This window comes from Gadus morhua, chromosome 4 (assembly GCF_902167405.1).
Source record: "Gadus morhua chromosome 4, gadMor3.0, whole genome shotgun sequence".
NCBI classification, from domain to species: Eukaryota; Metazoa; Chordata; class Actinopteri; order Gadiformes; family Gadidae; genus Gadus; species Gadus morhua.
The window spans coordinates 11,132,435-11,150,926 of NC_044051.1; the positions used below are offsets into that span (position 1 = coordinate 11,132,435).

Below are 18,492 nucleotides of genomic sequence, written 5' to 3' on the forward strand. Positions count from 1 at the left end.
GGACTGCGCTCTCTAAACCTTGTTATTGTGAAAGCTTCACACTCACTGTGCATTGCAATTGACTGTGGAGAGAAGGGGTTATTTTGCATTCGTCGTTAATCCATTCACTTTAATGTAGAGTACTACATCTAAATATTGAAGTCCTCTATTTAATGTACAACTTTTGATTGACTTCCTCACAGGCCCAAATCTTCCTGCTCTTCGTCCTCATCACTGCCATCATCAACTACTTCATCGGAAGCTTCATCACTGTCAAGTCTAAGGAATCCTATGGCTTCTTCGGCTACGATTGTAAGTTCAACACTTTGCAAGGTTTTAAGGAACGTAACTGTAGCTACTAAAGCGCGCTGGTTTTGAAGGACACTTTGCGCCAAACAAATTCTTATTGCGAGATTCACTTTATCAGCACATTTCCATCTTTTTACTTATCGCATTGCTAGGTTTGTTGTTGTTGTTTCACCGGCAATCTGTTTGTTTCCCGTTCAATGTTTGCTTCATGTCCATGTATTTCTTCGTCCTCCTCCTCAGCGGCCATTATGATGGAAAACATGGGTCCGGACTTTCGAGACGAGACGTTCTTCTCCGTGTTTTCCATCTTCTTCCCGGCCGCCACCGGTATTTTGGCTGGTGCCAACATCTCGGGAGATCTCTCCGTTAGTACCTTTCCTGTCATCACACCATTAACCTTTAGCGCCTTTTGTCATCGTCACAAGCCCTATACTCTGCCTGCTCCTCATAATAACACATTGTGTGTCTTACTCTCAGGACCCCCAGTTGGCTATCCCCAAAGGCACCCTGCTGGCCATCCTGGTCACTGGCATCGTCTACCTCGGAGTCGCCATCTCCACAGGTACAGCACGTTGTTAGGACCGATGGATTATAAAGGGATTGTGATGCAGTGGGCAGGATGTGCACAGCTATGGTTACAGTTGCTAGAGACTATAACACTGACTGGCTTAGGTTTATATATTGAAATAGTTGAAATTGTCACTTGAAAAAAAAAACATTTATATGATTTATTCAAGCACAAATGAGAGTGGCCGTTCAGTCATTTGTATGAGGACGATGCAGCGCTGCATAAATAAACGGCTTTGCAGAAGATCCACTTGGTGCACGGGCCCTGCTAACACATGGCTCTTTATCTAACCTACATGACGGGTTGTGCTTGAGTTGACTCTGCCTGTGCCTGCGCCTGCAGCTACCACTTTTGTCATGTCTTTTGAGAACCGAATGGCAGCAAACGCGCGTATGCTTTCTTGCCGTGCATTTATTAGAAAAGCATGTTGTTCTTCCTACAAAGGTTGACCTAGGGTCTGTTTTACCAAACGGAAACATTTGCAAAACGCTTTCACAATGAACCACATAGCCATGTCGTGTGTGCGCTGGCTGTTGCAAAGACGGTTTCCGTGTTTTGTGAGGGCATTTTCTGCCCATTTAAAAAGTATACAAAAAATATATTAAGGTCACTGGAACCCCCACATGAGTTCTTGCAAACCACAAGTCCAACTTTCTTACATTGACTGTTCAAATAGACCCTGAATACCATATTACAGATGTTATCCAGAGCCCAGACATCACTGTCTCCGCATGGTTAATAAAGGAATTCCCAGAAGCCAAAAAGATAGTGGATCAGTTATTTAATGGTCTGAAGATGAATGGATCCTTTCATTCCTGGAGATCGTAGCAGCACCTAAAAGGGTTCAAAACCTTTCTGATAACACAAAGATGTCAGAAGATAGGGTTTTAGTCGGCAGCCAAACTGAATGTATAAGCAACAATTAATACGTGCTCATCTTTGCTAGATGTATCACTTTACAATAAGTGCAAGGTGGAAAACAAACAAACATGCTAAACAAACGTGTAAGCGCGCCCCCCCCCCCCCCCCCTCCCGCTATAGCTCAATAAAAATAACATTAAGGTTGTTTATATATTGTTGCCCTATTTCTGGTCTTTGAGAATGGAAACATGCATTTGCACATTGCATTTCACCTAACCTATAACATGTTTATGTTGTTTTTACAAACCAACTGCAATGATGCCTATAGGTATGAACATGTTAATAACAAGCCCATGTTCTGCCTAACAGGTGCATGCATCGTTCGAGACGCCACCGGCTCTCTGAACGACACGGTGAGCTCTATGTTCATGGCCAACTGCACCGACGCCGCCTGCAAGATGGGCTACGACTTCTCCATCTGCAAGGACCCCAAGACGCGCTGCAAGTACGGGCTCCAAAATGACTTCCAGGTATGGGACTTATCTACGCCCCAGATGGTTTGTGAAGCAGAACCATCTGGAGAGACAACCTCTGACATTGTTTGGATTGGGCCCGGCACTTTAAAAAAATACTTGGCAGGGGATTTGTCGACCATCTGTCTATTACGTACGTCACGTAGTTCCTCCTAGGATGCTGATTGGTCCGAACCAATGGCGGGTTGGGACACAAACGCGCAACCTTGAAGCCTGGCACGATGGATTCCCGAGGGGGTCGTAATCTTGGGAATCCAGCCTCCCCCCCCCAAGATTAGGGGATTATAGCAAATTATAAGGAATTCCTGCTCCCAGAAAAATGGTTGTAAAATAGTTTGCTGCGGAAGAAGTGAAAGGCCCACGTTCATCCAGATTTATGCTTGTCTACATATTAAGTCTTGTTTGTGGGACTAGGCTTAAAGAAATGTCCCCTTTGTGTGATTAGGTGATGAGCATCGTGTCAGGCTTTGGTCCCATCATCACAGCCGGGATCTTCTCTGCCACCCTGTCCTCTGCCCTGGCCTCTCTCGTCAGCGCCCCCAAAGTCTTCCAGGTGAGTGCCCCGACGTAATCTCTGTTTATAGTGCCGTGTACGTATCTGGGTCCGGTTCAATGGACAAGCGGTATGTCGAGCATCTGTTTTCATTATTTTACAAAGAAGCTTGACCGCTGCTTTTAATTTCCACAGGCTTTGTGTAAAGACAACATCTATCCCGGCCTGAGCATGTTCGCAAAGGGCTACGGCAAGAACAACGAGCCCCTCCGTGGCTACATCCTCACCTTCTGCATCGCCCTGGCCTTCATCCTCATCGGTATGTCTGTTGTTATGATACAACATAGTTGAGGAAGGAGCGGGCTGGAGGCACTTAGTCAAGTAGTACAGAGGTTCACAGCCGTGTGCCGGGGAACACGAGGTTCCCTTGAGAACGGGACCAGATGTTCAGTGAGATTTTGTTAGATTAAATCCCTCTTACCCGGTCAAGAGTGGGTAAGAGTAAGGATTTACTTTATTATTGATCAATTGATCCACGTTATGTACTTATTGCTCCCTTTCGATTCCAAATTTGGCAAATAATGCAATCTCCTGCTAGATGTGTATGAACCTGTTTCCAAACTGTACTTTCTTTAACCATCTCTTCATAATATTGTCCCCTCTGCAGCCAAGCTGAACATCATCGCTCCCATCATCTCAAACTTCTTCCTGGCTTCCTATGCCCTGATCAACTTCTCTGTGTTCCACGCCTCCATCGCCAATTCACCAGGTAACGTGAAGACGACGCCCCCCGTTCAACCCTTCAACCAACACCACTTCAACTAAAGCGCCTTAAGGCAACATATGTTTAGGGGCATTCTGTGTCTTCATGAAAGTCGAGATGTTTCCACTGTGATTTCAGAGTGATGTTAATTTTAGAATAGAAGGTATGTTCCGCCGTGTTTGACATGTGAAATCCAGGATGCGATAACAAATGTTGTAGTGGGAAACGTTTGCGTAATGTTTACACTTGTGTGTGTGAAATGTAGTCATATTTTAATTGCTTTGAGCTATTTCAAACCTTCAAGAAAACGTATATTGTTTCTTTTCCTCTTAATACCAAAGCTCTAGAAGAACACCAGGTACAGATACTTCATCCAATTTTGAACTCTCCCCAAAACCAGTTCCCGTAATTGCATGGACTTAAACGGTACAGGACTTCATTTAACCGCATAAGCAAACGTCACAAGAGGCATGACTGATGTCATCCACTATTCCTGGAATCATAAAACCCTGGTCTGACTTTCTTACAAAGTCGACTTTTGGGTTTTAATAACGGGTTCGGGTCTCTCCTCCTCTCCCCGGATAAGAGGCCCGGCGATCGATGTACCCTTTAACGTCCTGTGTTTCCTAGTCTCATCGTATAACCACACTCGGTCGAAGCGTATCTCTGCATCATCACTAAAACCCCACCAGCCTAGTCTTCTCTCTTTGGAGTCCAGTAAAGGAGTATGGCATCCAGTAGCGGCTGTACCTCTTGTTTCGTCCTCCTGTCTCTAACTGGCTGCTAGCTTTCCATGTTCTTAATCCAAACACAAATCCATGCTCTACTACTCGTTTTAATAAGCAACATTGGCTAATTTAGACTCCTCACTATTCAGTAATATGACTTACAACGGCATTCATTACTAAAGTGTGTTCGGAGAAGGACGGACATTGAGTGTGTTGAACCGATATCGGTAAGGACCACGTTTACTTTATTTTTGTGTAGTTGAACATAAGCACACAAACACATTGGTTCATTTTACCGCATTATAATCCAGTGCGTGTAACGCCGTTGTAGCCTTTGTCACAAGGGCTTTTCCCACATGGCATTTGTTTTATCATGTTGTGCATGCGTGTGCGTAATCCCCGTTTCGATGGCGTTCCAGGATGGCGTCCTAGCTTCAAGTACTACAACATGTGGGTCTCCCTGGCGGGGGCCATCTTGTGCTGCGGCGTCATGTTCGTCATCAACTGGATGGCGGCGCTGCTCACCAACGCCATCGTCTTGGGCCTGTACATCTACGTCAGCTACAAGAAGCCAGGTGGGCGAACCGGCCAGCCACAGCGGGCGTTTGGGCTCCTGCCAAAAGGGTTGTGCAGAAAGATCAGAGGCTTGTGTTTGCTGACTGGGTCGTTTTTTTGTTTAATATTTTAATCTATATTTGTATATTTATATATCTTTTTTGACGCAGTGTTTTTTGGTTAGTTTTTTTTATATGAGATTGCTGCACACTCTTTTTTTTATAATAACATTGATTAAGTTGAGATATTGAGAGAAAGTAGTATAATGGTTTTGGTTGAATGGTATAATTGAACCGTTTGGTAAATGTTTTCCAACCTTTGGCCGTCTTTCAACCAAGGCTGATCTCATAGTAGTAACAATCCGGAAAAAAAAAACATACACTCTCTCCTGCACGCACCGGTATTGCACACACTCTGTTTGACATGCAGCTACACACACACGCGCATGCATCCCTACGGACCCCAGCGCCACATGGGCCTGATGGCTGAAAGCCGGCCACCCACCCCCCCTGACTCCAGCACGTGTCTCTCTGTCCCCATGTTGTGCCGGCCGCCAGATGTGAACTGGGGCTCGTCCACCCAGGCCCTGACCTACCACCAGGCGCTGACCCACACGCTGCACCTCAGCGGAGTGGAGGACCACATCAAGAACTTCAGGTACTGATCAAAGGACACGACTCGCTCGCATACTTATTTGTGGGTCCTCTATTGATGTCCTGTTTTTTGATGTCCTCTCCTGATGTCATGTCTGTGATGTTTGACTTTGGAGCTGCTGGGATGCAAGACAAATTTCAGACATGCTCTGACAATAAAGTACTATCGTATCATACTCACTCACTCTCTTATTTTGATTGGAGGAAAGTAAGATATAAACCAGAACTGAAAGAATGATCCAATGGCCAAAAAAAAAAATCCCTAGTTGGCAACCCTATGGGGGATTTCCAGAGAAAATCCAAGGAACTACGTAACGGGATTACATTCGGAACAGATTCGCCCTTCAATTGGTGAAAGGCCTTCTAATCAGTGAACAGCGCCGTCTGCCCAATGGCTAGGGCTGCTTGTTCCAGTCCTCCTGGCCAGAGTTCTCAGTTGTTGTTGTGAGCGAGATACACAGCGGGTTGTAGTCGATGGTTTGCGTAGCTGCTGAAGTAGGGACTGTGTGTACGCATGAGACAATTGGGGAATGCAGACTAACTTGCTTTGGGGAAAATAGAATGTAGAATGGACAACTGTCAACTGTGTTACTATGGAGACGGTGTGATTTTTTTCCAATTTTTTTTATTATGTGTGTAAGAAATCATAGCTTTTTTTGTCCTTACATTGGAATATGCATACGAAAAAATCCAACCAAAATATCGACATTCTACATGTCTTTATTTTTTCAGTCCAATTTGTTTCCTCGTGCAGCAGTATGCTCGAGTTGGCAGTGTTTGGGATAAGCAGTGAATCTTTAGAACGGTTCCCATGGCGATAAACCCAACAAAAGGATTAGGAGCCATCTGACGTGATGAAAATGACTAGTATTTTACTCTCTGCTCCCTGTTCCATTGCCCCCCACCCACCCCCATTTAAATCCGGTGGTACTTAACATATTTGCTTTGATGTGGGCTGGATGCTGTCTTCCCAAGCCAGTTTGTATATATCTCACTGGCCGATCCGCGAGACCACCTTCATCAAGGTCACTGGGAATGCGGATGAAAATGTAAAAAGAAAAGTAGCATCACTCGTAGCTGTTTTTGTTTCTGTTGCCGCATTGCAACTGCAGGTGCTTCGAATAACAACCCTGCTGTCATTGCTTAATGTGTGTGTGTGTGTGTCTCTCCCGCCATCAGGCCCCAGTGTTTGGTGATGACTGGCTACCCCAACTCTCGCCCCGCCCTGCTGAACCTGGTGCACAGCTTCACCAAGAACGTGGGCTTGATGATCTGTGGCCACGTTCGCACCGTGAGTACCAACGAGGAGGAGGGTCTGGGGAATGTGTGTTATTTTGTTCAAACTATTATAGGCTATTATTGTGCGCCCCAGGCGCTATCAACAGTCAGCCTGGTGACTCATCACAGAATATCTTTGGGATCACCTTGTGGTGGCTTGGGTAAGGGGGGGGTGTGCACAGTGTGTATGCATGGAGGGTCAGTGGGGGGTTGGGCAGAATGGACATGGAGATGCAGCTAAGTCAACAGTCAACCTATTTGTGCTGTTGGACAATTTGGGTCTGGGGATGAAAATAGCCTGGCTTCAGTAAAACATCTCATCAGAACAGTTTGCTGGAACATTTTGGTGTGTCTAGCGCTACAAATGTGTAAAAATGGCAGTAGCACTTTGGTAGCCGTACCCTAAGCTGGTAGCAGCCTAGTACACGCACTAATACGAACAGACATGTTACGCTTGTGGTAGATCCGGCCATGGGGGAAGTTGAAGATGAAGTAATCACCCAAAATGGTGGAAGAGGCGTTTCTTGCTGCTGCTACCGAATTGAGCTAAATTGGGCTCAACTGCTGCTGCAATTGTTTACTTTCTTGGCAACGGCGCACATACTCTTGAATGCTCTTTGGAAGAATCTGTTAAACAGGGTTAGTTGACAAATCAAGTTGTTAACAGATGTTTGAGTGAAGCCAGGAGAGACACAGCACGTCTCCGAAATGTTTCCTACCACTTGGCCGATCAGGGGTACTTTTTTATGGCCCTTTGACCAATAAGGTCGGTGTGTATCGATTACCGTACAGTGGGGGGAAAACCTAAAGATTGAAATGACCACCGATCCAAATGATACAACATTTGGTACACAAGCTTTATGGAAGTGTCTGATATAATAAACGTTCATTTATTTATTGAAGACTTCAAATTATTGCAACATTCAATAAATCAAAAGTCCCCTAGGGAAAGCACCAGGTTCTTGGAACTTCCTTCTTCAGAAGTGAGCCAAGTGTGTTCAATGGCTCCACAAATGACGTCTGTCAATTTGAATAAGTGGTAATGCTAACATTTGCACATAAACGGCATCTACTCTTAAACCATCAGTCGATTCACTCCAATCCCTTTTGGGAATTGATCTCATCAAATGCTCCTGAGAAAATGACATTGATTTGACAATTGCTGTCAAAGTCGCACGTTCTTCCGAACTGAACAGTGGAGGTCTACTGATTTAGAACGAGTACCGTACCATCCCGCCTGGTTTTGCACGCTGCCTAAAATGATGCTGACGTTGTCCATCAATACCTTTTCAGATATTCGTTATGAAATGGTTGAAGAGACCAACCCAAAAGCAGGCGCCTCCCTCTTTAAGTTTCTCTGAATAAGAAGTATCGTGTCCATAGAGCTTTGATTGACAGGCAAGATGAATTCCCACACCATCATGGAAGATATGCCCCGATTGGGGAGAATTGATCCGGGAGCAGTTGGAAATAGATATTGTCTCATGCGGAGGCAGGCGCTCAGTGATTTCATAAACAGATATTCATTCTTGGGCATTTCACAAGCTCATAGCTGTCGGATGTCTAGAGCATTTTTGGAATAAATTATGCACAAATGTTAGCACTAATCACAAAACAGGGTTCTTGAAGGCTAATCAGCCAATACCAGCAGTCGCTAATTTATGTATCTGGGTTAGCGCTGACTATATTATTGATGTTCCGAGATGCTTACTACATTTAACGCACTTAAGGGTCAGAACAGTGGCTGACCAGCGTGAATCACCACAGGAAATGATGCACTCAGTGTCCAAATCTCTTGCTCCCATGTGCCCCCTATAAAAAACACATTTCACCGAGTACAGGCAGGCTTTCTAAAGAACACGAGATAGATTAACTTTATCAACATCATTAGGGCCCTTTGGGCGCTAGCACTAGCCGTTGGCACAGACGAAGGATAAATGAGTCATAGCCCAGACATGCCTTGTTCTTAGGTCGTTATCGACCCCTAGTTCCAAACCTTTTTTGGAGTAAATAAAGGTAACTTTATATATTGAACATTATTATACTTAACAACATATATTATACAGTGCTACTTTTTAAATCTCTTCTCATAACAAACTATTAAACCCAAGTCCGTCGTCTGTCCCTCCCTCCTACATGGTAACCGATCCCATTCTCCGTGTCTTTTATTTTATTTTTCTGACCGCCGTCTTTGCCCCCTCCACCTCGGTCCCCAGGGATCCCGGCGGCCCAACTTCAAGGAGCTGGGGGCTGACCACTCGCGCTTCCAGCGCTGGCTGCTCCGGAACGAGACCAAGGCCTTCTACACGCCCGTGTTCGCCGACGACCTGCGACAGGGCACTCAGTATCTGCTGCAGGTCAGACTCCTCTCAGCTGGCCATCCATCACACCACAGCGGCTGGCTCAAACAGCACTGCTTGGGAGGAGACGAAGGCTAAATTAGGGTGCATAATGGGAGGTCAGGTTGGGGGGGGGGGGGGGGGGGGGGCTCATTGCCTCTGTGGGAACAAAAGGGCGAACGGTGTTGACGCCATGCCCCATTGAGGGCCGGCGAAGCCGAAAGCACAGAGGATGATAAATGGGCAGATTAAACTGCAATTTCGTTTGAAACGGCCACACACGTAGCCGTGTGATAAGATAAGACTGGGCCGGGGGAACTTGAGTTGCTAGTGACGCAGGCGTGAGATAACGAGTTCAACTAAATAGTCAATGATAACTAGGGAGGTTTATTCTTGCGCTTTTGGGGGCTTGCGTCAGGGGGGGTGTCATAAATATTCAGCCTGTTGAGCCCTTTGAGACTGTGATGGTGATTAAGGGCTATACAAATAAAACAACGTTGAGTAATTCTTAAAAGGTTTAGGTTTTATTAAATTACTATCTGTCCCCCCCCCCAGGCCGCTGGACTGGGCCGCCTGCGCCCCAACACCCTGGTGTTTGGCTACAAGAACGACTGGAGGGACGGGGACATGATGAACGTGGAGACCTACATCAACATGATCCAGTGAGTACCACTGCTGCTCGTCTGGGGCGATCACGCCACGCCACGGCGGGGGGGTCGTTAAAACACCCGGAGCTCCCTCCTGGCGTGTATCAGTGAGGAGCTCTCTGCAGCACGGGATTAAGGCACTCGGCGGGCATGGCGCTTGACCTTTTTATCCGCGCACGCTCCGTAATGAGTCATGGGAGACCGTGACCTGGAGGATTTCAGCGGGGTCTCCAGTGAGTGTGAACTGGTGAGGCTTATGGCGTTAAAGAGTGGAGGGTCAACGATAATTGGGCTGCGGTGTATATTAAAAACCCTTCAATATGTTGGTTTTCCATCTCTGCGTTGGTTTGCAGTGCAGTGGCAGCAGTTTTGTTTTACACGGTTTTCTTTCGTTCTTTTTTTGGGGTCGGAAACCCTACTCTGGGTCTTTAAAAAGGTTAAATAAATAATGACCGTAGTGGAACCTGGACACTGGCCAACATTTGAACAATGTCTCCTTTTCAGCGATGCCTTCGACTTCCAGTACGGTGCCGTCATTCTGCGACTGAAGGAAGGACTGGATGTCTCCCACATTCAGGGACAAGGTAACCCTCACTCACTCACTCTCTCACTTTGCCCCTTTTTAAAGTTTACCACACCATAGTACACTGAATCTTATTTTTAAATGCCCAAATTATGTACAAAAGATGTGATTTGCGTTAGGGTTGCCGCGGTGTGGACATTTTCACACCGAGTAATACACTCGTGTCAACACCGGTACCGGTATAAACGATATTAACTTTGAAACTATAGGTCGACCGCCATCTTCTCCGTCAACTCTCGGCGTCTTATAACGTTCTATATATAATAGTATAATATAATTTCATACATCATAATATCACGGCCAAAAGCTCTGTGCGCCTCCGGATGGCCGTAGCGCGGGGAGCTCACGTAGGGATTGGGCTTCTCGGGGTTTGTTTACCGGCGTTGCTATGGTTACCGGTCTTGTAAGGAAGCGCGTCAATTCTCGGCGCGCCAATTCTCCCGCGCAGAGCAGAACTGTGGCCTATTCTACACATTTTAATTTTCTTAATTATAATTATATCATTTTTACTGAATGTTTTTTATTACAAAAAAATAAAATAAAAAAATTAAAATCGAGTAATCGGTGTTGGCCTCAACACCGGTAATACCGTATACCGCGGCAACCCTAATTTGCGTGCAACTGTATTGATACCGTATATACTGAATTAATAAATGGCCTTTCTCTGTCTGGCCCCTAGCTTTTGGCCCACATTTAACCTTTTGCGTGTTCTCTCCAAGACGAGCTGCTGTCGTCTCAGGAGAAGACCTCCGCGGTGAAGGACGTTGTGGTGTCCATAGACATGAGCAAGGACTCTGACGGAGACTCCTCCAAACTCTCCTCCAAGGCCACGAGTCTGCAGAACAGCCCCGCCGTTCAAAAAGGTTTGTAGACCTTCACGCTCTCCTCCTTCTATTAACACCATACCGATACAAAAGAAACGTCTTCGCGGGCCACCAACATCGTCCGTCTCACAGTGCCGCCATGACCATGGGAGAAGATCAAAGATCTATGGCCCTTTTTAAAGTGTCACTCGGTAGCATGTGTTCGTTCTGTTTGCACTCCCAAACAAACACATGCTCCTCTGACAGGAAGTTACCACTCTGGGCTGTAATCGTTCACATCCCACAGAGTTGAGTGCGTCGGGTCACAGATGTGTGTGTCTGTATGTGTGTGTGTGTGTGTGTCCGTCCTGTGTGTCTGTGTGCCTGTGTGTGCGTCTCTGCACTGTTTACGCATTTTGCACGCTTTCTATTTGTACACAAGCGTGCAAGCGCACATCCATGTGTGTGTATGTTCCTCCCACGAGAGCATAAGCCTGCAAAGCACATCTGCTGTTCCCACATTGTGTGAGAAGCTGTTTAGAGAGATGTCCCATACATCCGTCACCCCCCCCCCCTGTTCTCCTTCCAACTCAGGGCCTCTACTGCCCTGGCCTTTATTCACTAGAAATCCGCTGACACTTACAGAAATCCCTGCATGGAGTGTAACAGTGTGTCGGTTGTATGTGCGTCCGTGTGTGGTGAAATATTGATGTTTTATTGGAAAAAGAAAATCCTGTGCACAGAGAACAAACCTAATTGAATGTGTTGCAGCCCGTCCAGAGCTCCCATAGTGAGGTAATTTTTCCACACCGTCCTGGCCTCGTCTCACCTTCTCTCAGTAAACCTTTCGAGCGCGTTGGAAAAATGACACTGTGTGAGCAGGAACATCGCGCTGCAGCCAATCCACTTTGATTTTGCTCATAAGAAGGAATTGGCAGTGCTTTCTATTGCCTTGGCTCATGAGTGTGTCAGAAATATAGATATCCGGGGTGAATTTTAACAGAAATGCTCCAGTTTCCACTCGACAGTGATGGAAAAGGAATTGGATGCCATTCTGACAGTTTTCAGTTCCATATTTTTCTTGTTTAGTTCTGAGAATGATTCAGTTGCATTTTTGCCACCTACTTTTATATTTGTCAGTTTCTTTTTAAAGGTGGAGCCACACGCCATCTTTATGATTTTGTATTTATTATTTAGCACGGCAACATCTATCCAATTTTAACCGCAAATACTTTGTTTTTCTGTTTGTGCCTTGTTTTGTCTCACTTTTTTCCATCGCACAGATGAAGATGACGACGGCAAAGCTCCGACACAGCCACTGTTGGGAAAAGGCAGGATATTCTGTTTTTTTTAGTTTATTTTCAAGCCTTTTTTCCTTTTTCGTGTTGATTTCTAATATTCGACCTCTCTCTCGCTTCTCTCGCTTCTCTCTAACTTCTCTTCCTCTTTGCTTGATCTCAACTGCGGGACTTGGTTCTCATAGCTCCTTGCCGGTCCATAACCAAACAGACTTCTTGCAAATCCTACCACCCTTTTGTCTCTGTCACCTGACACTTAACATGACTTTGTTCCTGGGAGTGTACGTCTTGCTCTCTCTGTCTTACATCTCCTTTCTCTCTCTGCTTAGTGTTTCCGGCATTCCAGCCAGTCTCCTCTCCAAGGAAGCTTGTTTCCCCCTCCGATATCTTTCTGTCTTCTGTATCCGTGTTTAGCTTCTAGCCTGTAGCGCTCCTCCGGAAGCGGTGTGTTATGCTGTGTTCAACTAGTCCTAAGTGGAATTCATTTATTTTTACAGGATGTTGTGGTGTGCCTTCTTCTTCTAAACGATCTTCAAAGTCTCTGCTCGTCTGCGTGAACACCCTTTCATCTCCCCTGGGAGTCCTTTGTATATTGCTTGGTTAAAGGACTTGATCACTAGCTTTCTAATTCAGACTTATTGATCTCCCTCGCATGGAACTCTGCATTCGATAATGTAATTCTATGAAACTTAAAACAAACCATTTATTGTTGAATAGGGCAATTTCATTTCTAGTCCTTAATTTTCCATAATTTACATCAATGTCATGCAACATTTGGGAAATTGCATCTTTGGATTGGTATTTGCTACGACAATGTTTTACTTTTTTGTTAAAAGCCAACCAATTTCCAAATTGTATCCAAATACAGCTCATTAATTCAGCTATTTCCAGATTTTGTTATTTATACATTGGTATGTGTGTTTTGCGTGGGGGGGGGGGGGGACTCAGAATGTCCTGGGCCGTTCTGCTGTGTGACGTGTGCTTGGCACCCCTCCAGATAAGAAGAGCCCGTCCATGCCGCTGAACGTGTCCGACCAGAGGTTACTGGAGGCCAGCCAGCAGTTCCAGAAGAAGCAGGGCAAGGGCACCGTGGATGTGTGGTGGCTGTTTGACGACGGCGGTGAGGACCACTCTTGGGCGAGCCCTTAACTCATAGTTAACTGTAGATGGTTGACTAATTTTGGCAATGGGTATTTGTTTGCAAAATGGTTGGAAACGACCGAAATGTTAACTTTTTTTGTTAAAAGCCAAGGAATTTCAATGTTATACTTATTAATTCTGATATTTGCAGATTTTGGGACACAGGGCTGATATATGTACAAGAATATCATATAAATATATATATTTTACCTATGCTTTATGTTTCAATTTCTTATTTGTAAAAATGATTGGTATTAGTGGAAATAGGCTGTGCTCAATTCTGCACTTTTACTGCAGAAATCTGCCAACTTAGTTTCTTAAGTATCGACCAAGCCACCTTCGACAATAGCATATACAAAAAGATTAAGGCATATGAGGTTTGGCCTTTGTAGTAAAAGAAAATGGATATTCAAAAATGACATTTTTGAAGTTGTAGTGAAAATGTTACATGACCAAGATGTAAACCTAACCCAAGAAGGAAAGGATAGCCGGTTTGACGTTGTCTCTGCTTGTCCTCCGACCAGGCCTGACTCTGCTGATCCCCTACCTGTTGATCAACAAGAAGAGGTGGAAGGACTGCAAGATCCGCGTCTTCATCGGAGGCAAGATCAACAGGATTGACCACGACCGCAGAGTGTAAGTCCCTGTGCACTTTCACTTTCTCTTCCACAGCCACACTCCTCGAGCTCATTTTGAACCAGGTAGGTTTACATGTTAATTAACAACCGAACAGAATTGCATTACTTTTTTTTTGGCCTGATTATCATGCCCCAAACACAACAATTCTTCACATGGTAGCCAGATTAGTGTTGCTCACCGCGGCTAGTGTTGCTAGCAGTGGCAGGTGATACTAACAACAGCTGGTGTTGCTAGCACCTGCTGGTGTTGCGAGGACCCACCAGTGTGCTAGTGGCAACCATTGTTGCTAGTATAACAAGTGTTGCGAGCAGCGAGCTTTGTTTGCTAGCAACCACTTGTGCTAGTGGCAAGCAGTGTTGATAGCATTGCTAGTGTTGCACACATCGACCCAGTCTGGGAACAAGCAGTGACCTTTGCTGTTACAGTTGGCTCTTGACAATCAGGTTCTGGCTGCACTTCTCTTGGGGATGTAAGGGTGCGGGAACTAACTACCGGGGACTGGTGTCTTTGATGGGTTGCCACAGCTGTCTCTGTTCAGCTGGAGAGCCCGAACACGAGTGTCTACTTGTCACTTTGCTGGCCGTCCAATGAAAACCTGGACCTGGATTGAAAGAGCCGGGCTAATCCAGGCTCCTTCTGCATCATGCTGATGGAAGGTTCTGAATTTGGCCGGAGCTGCAGCAGTCCATTAAGCCATCTGGGTTTATATCAACATAGCGGGGCTGGTTGAAGTGTAATAGCTTAGGGTACGTCTTCCTGGCACTCATTAGGCTCCTAGAGCCCATTGAAGAGCTGTCTGACTGCATTGGCTCTCTGATGTCTGTCTTTCAATCTCTCTCCCTCTCACTGACAAAACACACACTTTCCATTCTTTTTCTGATTGTCCAACGCAGCTGCCCGCTGTCTCAATGGGTGGGATAAACTTAGCCACGCACTGGCTACTATGCCATTCTTTGTGTATGTCAAGAGAAATTATCCTGCGCCGTTTGCCATCTAATCAACACCCTTGTTGACCATTTTGAGATACCCCAAACTAGTGCTGCATACTCCTTGAGAATGAGCCCTGCTTATAAAACATTACAACACATTTTTGTTGTTGATGGATACATAATATGCATCTCATTCAAAACACTGCCCTAAATTGTATCATTAAACACATGGATATCGATGTTGTTAATATAGTACATTTTGGTAGGTTTCCTGTTTAGTTCTCAGACTAACATATGGAACGATTCGATTCAATGTTCTAACGATCCAGTGTGATTTGATGAGGTATGAATCAATCTGATAGATGCGGTTAATGTTCGTTTAACGTCAACATTCATTTTCTATTAATTGAAGTAAGCCTTCTATAAAAGAGACATTGCCTACTTTCAAATATATATGGTATAGGGACATGGAATCTTAGGTTTTTATATTTATTTCTTTATGGCATGGGGAAAAATTGGAAGTCACATTTATAAATTTAGAACTACATGTCTATTTGTTTATTTATAGACTTGATCGCTGTCCTACACAATTTAAAAAAACAGCGAAGCTTTTATCAATATTCCCCTCCTTCCAATAAGACCCAAAGGACTTGCACACGTTTGATTTCAGATTTGCTGGTGCACGGAAAATCCTTTCACCGATTTCGGACATATGGCTGTTATTCGCCCACTCCCAACTCTGGTTGTTCCCTGCTCGCGAGATGCAGGGTGCACGCAGAGACGCACGTGGATCTGCCCGCTTCATTAAGTTTCATTTTTCCGGATGCGTATGGCAACGGAATAAAATCAATTGACTGTCTTGATATCAGGCTGAAGCTTCACTCAACCGATTCGCAACGTTTAAATCGGTGCATCGACTGATTCCTGGTCATTTGAAATCGATTTAGGGGCCCACTTATCGATGTAGTCACATCCGTGTTAATCCAACCGGATACCGATTCGTATCGGTGAATCGTTACACCCCTAATTAATGCCATCGACACACAATTATGTCACACATCTAGTCACAATTTCATGCCAGTAAATCCTTTTTGTCGCAGGAGACTTTGTTAAAACGACATCTAATCACAAGGATGGTCGTTAAAAAAGAATGGAAGAGTGGGTTCTGTGAATTGCCATATGGTTAGTGGCAGACACGCCCTCTCAGCATATTGACTGGCGGTAGGTCGCTTATTGATGACATCATCACTACCTCTATTGGCTGAGGCCCAAGCCTACGAAACTCGAGGCATGCCACTCTGAATTGAGCGGTCGAATTGTGTTTGTTCCATATCCATATGCACCTTTTTCGTAGGAGAAGTTTGAACTATTACAGCGAGAGATCCGTCCAGTATTTATGTCCACGGGTAATCTTGTATGAAGCGTCGTACAGGTATTAACTAGAAGTTGTTTTTCTCCCCGTTCAGCATGGCGACCCTCCTCAGCAAGTTCCGTATCGACTTCTCTGACATCACCGTCCTTGGGGACATTAACACCAAGCCAAAGAAGGAGAGGTGAGATTGTTGTAGAAAGCCCTTTTCTCTTTGGGTTGGGTTGTTACGGAAATATTGAGTGACGTAGCACCACTGAAAGTCAGTCACCAGGAAAGTCCATTAGTGATTAATGGTGTGTGTGTTTGTGCGCCCGTGGTGGCTGTGTGCATAAGAACAGGAAATGCGATTGACCTTCAGTTCACTGTCTTCCCACAGAGGGCAGTAGAACGAAGAGAGGGCTACCCTAGAAGCACTAAACCGTACAGAACAAATCAAAACGAATTATTTGTCAAAAAGAAAGTAGTTTAAAATGTTATCACCATATGGAATATCTTTATTGCCGCTTAACCAATACACACAGCTACATTTCTGAATTGGAACTGCTTAGTATTATCATTTCTTTGAACCCTTGATTTGCGGTTTCACCGATAGTCTGAATGAGTACTCTTCTCAGATGATTGAGGTATCTGTAACTGTTGTGGTTGTCATGGCTGCGCCTCAGCATCACCGCGTTCGAGGACATGATCGAGCCGTACCGGCTGAAGGAGGACGACATGGAGCAGGAGGCGGCGGAGCGGCTGAAGAACAGCGAGCCCTGGAGGATCACCGACAACGAGCTGGAGCTGTACCGCGCCAAGGTATGACACGCGCACGTACATACGCACGTAGACGCGTGTACACACACACACACAGACACACATGTCATGCACACATATGTACACATATACACACACGGACGCACGCACCTCAACAAACGTACACAGGCACACAAACATACACACACGCACGCATACGTACACATATACACACACGGACACACGCACCTCAACAAACGTACACGCGCACACAAACATACACACGTGTACACGCGTACGCACCTCAACAAACGCACCCACACACGCTTGCACGTACACACGCGCATATACCTCTCCCTCCGTTTGTAAAAGCAGCCTCGTAACCCGTCCATGTGATGGAGATCTGCCCTACTACGGAATGCCGTTTGGCGTGGCCGAACATGACACCGTGACGCAACTAGTTTGGGGAACATAGTTGTTATCCCCTTGGGGAGGATTCCACATTTATAGAGCTGCTGGCGGGAACGAAGCCTCCTGGCATTGTAGTCCTCAGTGGAGGGTTTTGTTTCATTGTGGTGCTGTTTTTTAAATAGCTGTTTATGATGTAAGCCGTTGGGTGGAATGCAGTTGTGTAGTGTGGCTTATTGACGGCTGAAAATACTTTTTATCTGCGGGCCCTTAAGAAGTGTATTGTCTTATATGTATATTATACACATTCTACAATATCAAGATTTTTTTTTAAGACTAGTCAGGTGTATGTTAGTCATTCCCATGAACACATTTTAGGTTTAACTTCTTAATGTCTCCAAATAAAGGTCATCGTTTATAAACCCCTTAACGTCTTACCGCTCAAATACGTTCTTTTGCCTTCTTTTTGTTCCCCGCTTCCTCAGACCAATCGCCAGGTCCGCCTGAACGAACTGCTCAAGGAACACTCCAGCACCGCCAACCTCATCGTCATGTAAGTGTGTTTGTTTGTGTGTGTGTGTGTGTGTCTGTGTGTCTGTGTGTCTGTGTGTCCGTGTGTTTGTCTCTGTATAATTGCTCCAGTCTGATGTCCACATTGATACTGACCAGCCGGTAACGTCACTAAGGGACAACAGAACACTGAATAACAGCCATTGTGACGAGGGGGTCGGGGGGTAAAGACTTGCAGAGCGCTCTTCATTAAGGGGCTGTATAAAATGAATGTAATCAAAAGAAAAGACAACAAAAAAAAACACAGAAGTTTGCCCAAATCCCTCCTAAAAACTAATTGAAATTCTCTTAACTCCATATAATTGTATA

General features: G+C 45.2%; 1 protein-coding gene across 5 annotated transcripts in view; it reads left to right on the forward strand.

Annotated features, from left to right (window-relative positions):
* Window positions 1-18,492, forward strand: part of slc12a2 (solute carrier family 12 member 2) — a 38,171-nt gene that overhangs the window by 15,813 nt on the left and 3,866 nt on the right. For 3 of the 5 annotated variants that reach the window (XM_030353043.1, XM_030353044.1, XM_030353045.1), the window contains exons 8-28: window positions 183-291; window positions 529-653; window positions 766-850; window positions 2,087-2,247; window positions 2,696-2,803; window positions 2,939-3,062; window positions 3,411-3,512; window positions 4,654-4,809; window positions 5,347-5,446; window positions 6,622-6,733; window positions 8,937-9,077; window positions 9,615-9,721; window positions 10,211-10,290; window positions 11,009-11,152; window positions 12,376-12,423; window positions 12,888-12,896; window positions 13,388-13,510; window positions 14,055-14,166; window positions 16,565-16,651; window positions 17,133-17,268; window positions 18,099-18,166. In XM_030353043.1, the coding sequence (XP_030208903.1) occupies window positions 183-291; window positions 529-653; window positions 766-850; window positions 2,087-2,247; window positions 2,696-2,803; window positions 2,939-3,062; window positions 3,411-3,512; window positions 4,654-4,809; window positions 5,347-5,446; window positions 6,622-6,733; window positions 8,937-9,077; window positions 9,615-9,721; window positions 10,211-10,290; window positions 11,009-11,152; window positions 12,376-12,423; window positions 12,888-12,896; window positions 13,388-13,510; window positions 14,055-14,166; window positions 16,565-16,651; window positions 17,133-17,268; window positions 18,099-18,166 (2,237 nt within the window). The remainder of the gene's footprint in view (window positions 1-182; window positions 292-528; window positions 654-765; window positions 851-2,086; window positions 2,248-2,695; window positions 2,804-2,938; window positions 3,063-3,410; window positions 3,513-4,653; window positions 4,810-5,346; window positions 5,447-6,621; window positions 6,734-8,936; window positions 9,078-9,614; window positions 9,722-10,210; window positions 10,291-11,008; window positions 11,153-12,375; window positions 12,424-12,887; window positions 12,897-13,387; window positions 13,511-14,054; window positions 14,167-16,564; window positions 16,652-17,132; window positions 17,269-18,098; window positions 18,167-18,492) is intronic. The other 2 variants (XM_030353046.1, XM_030353047.1) reach the window with 2 other exon arrangements.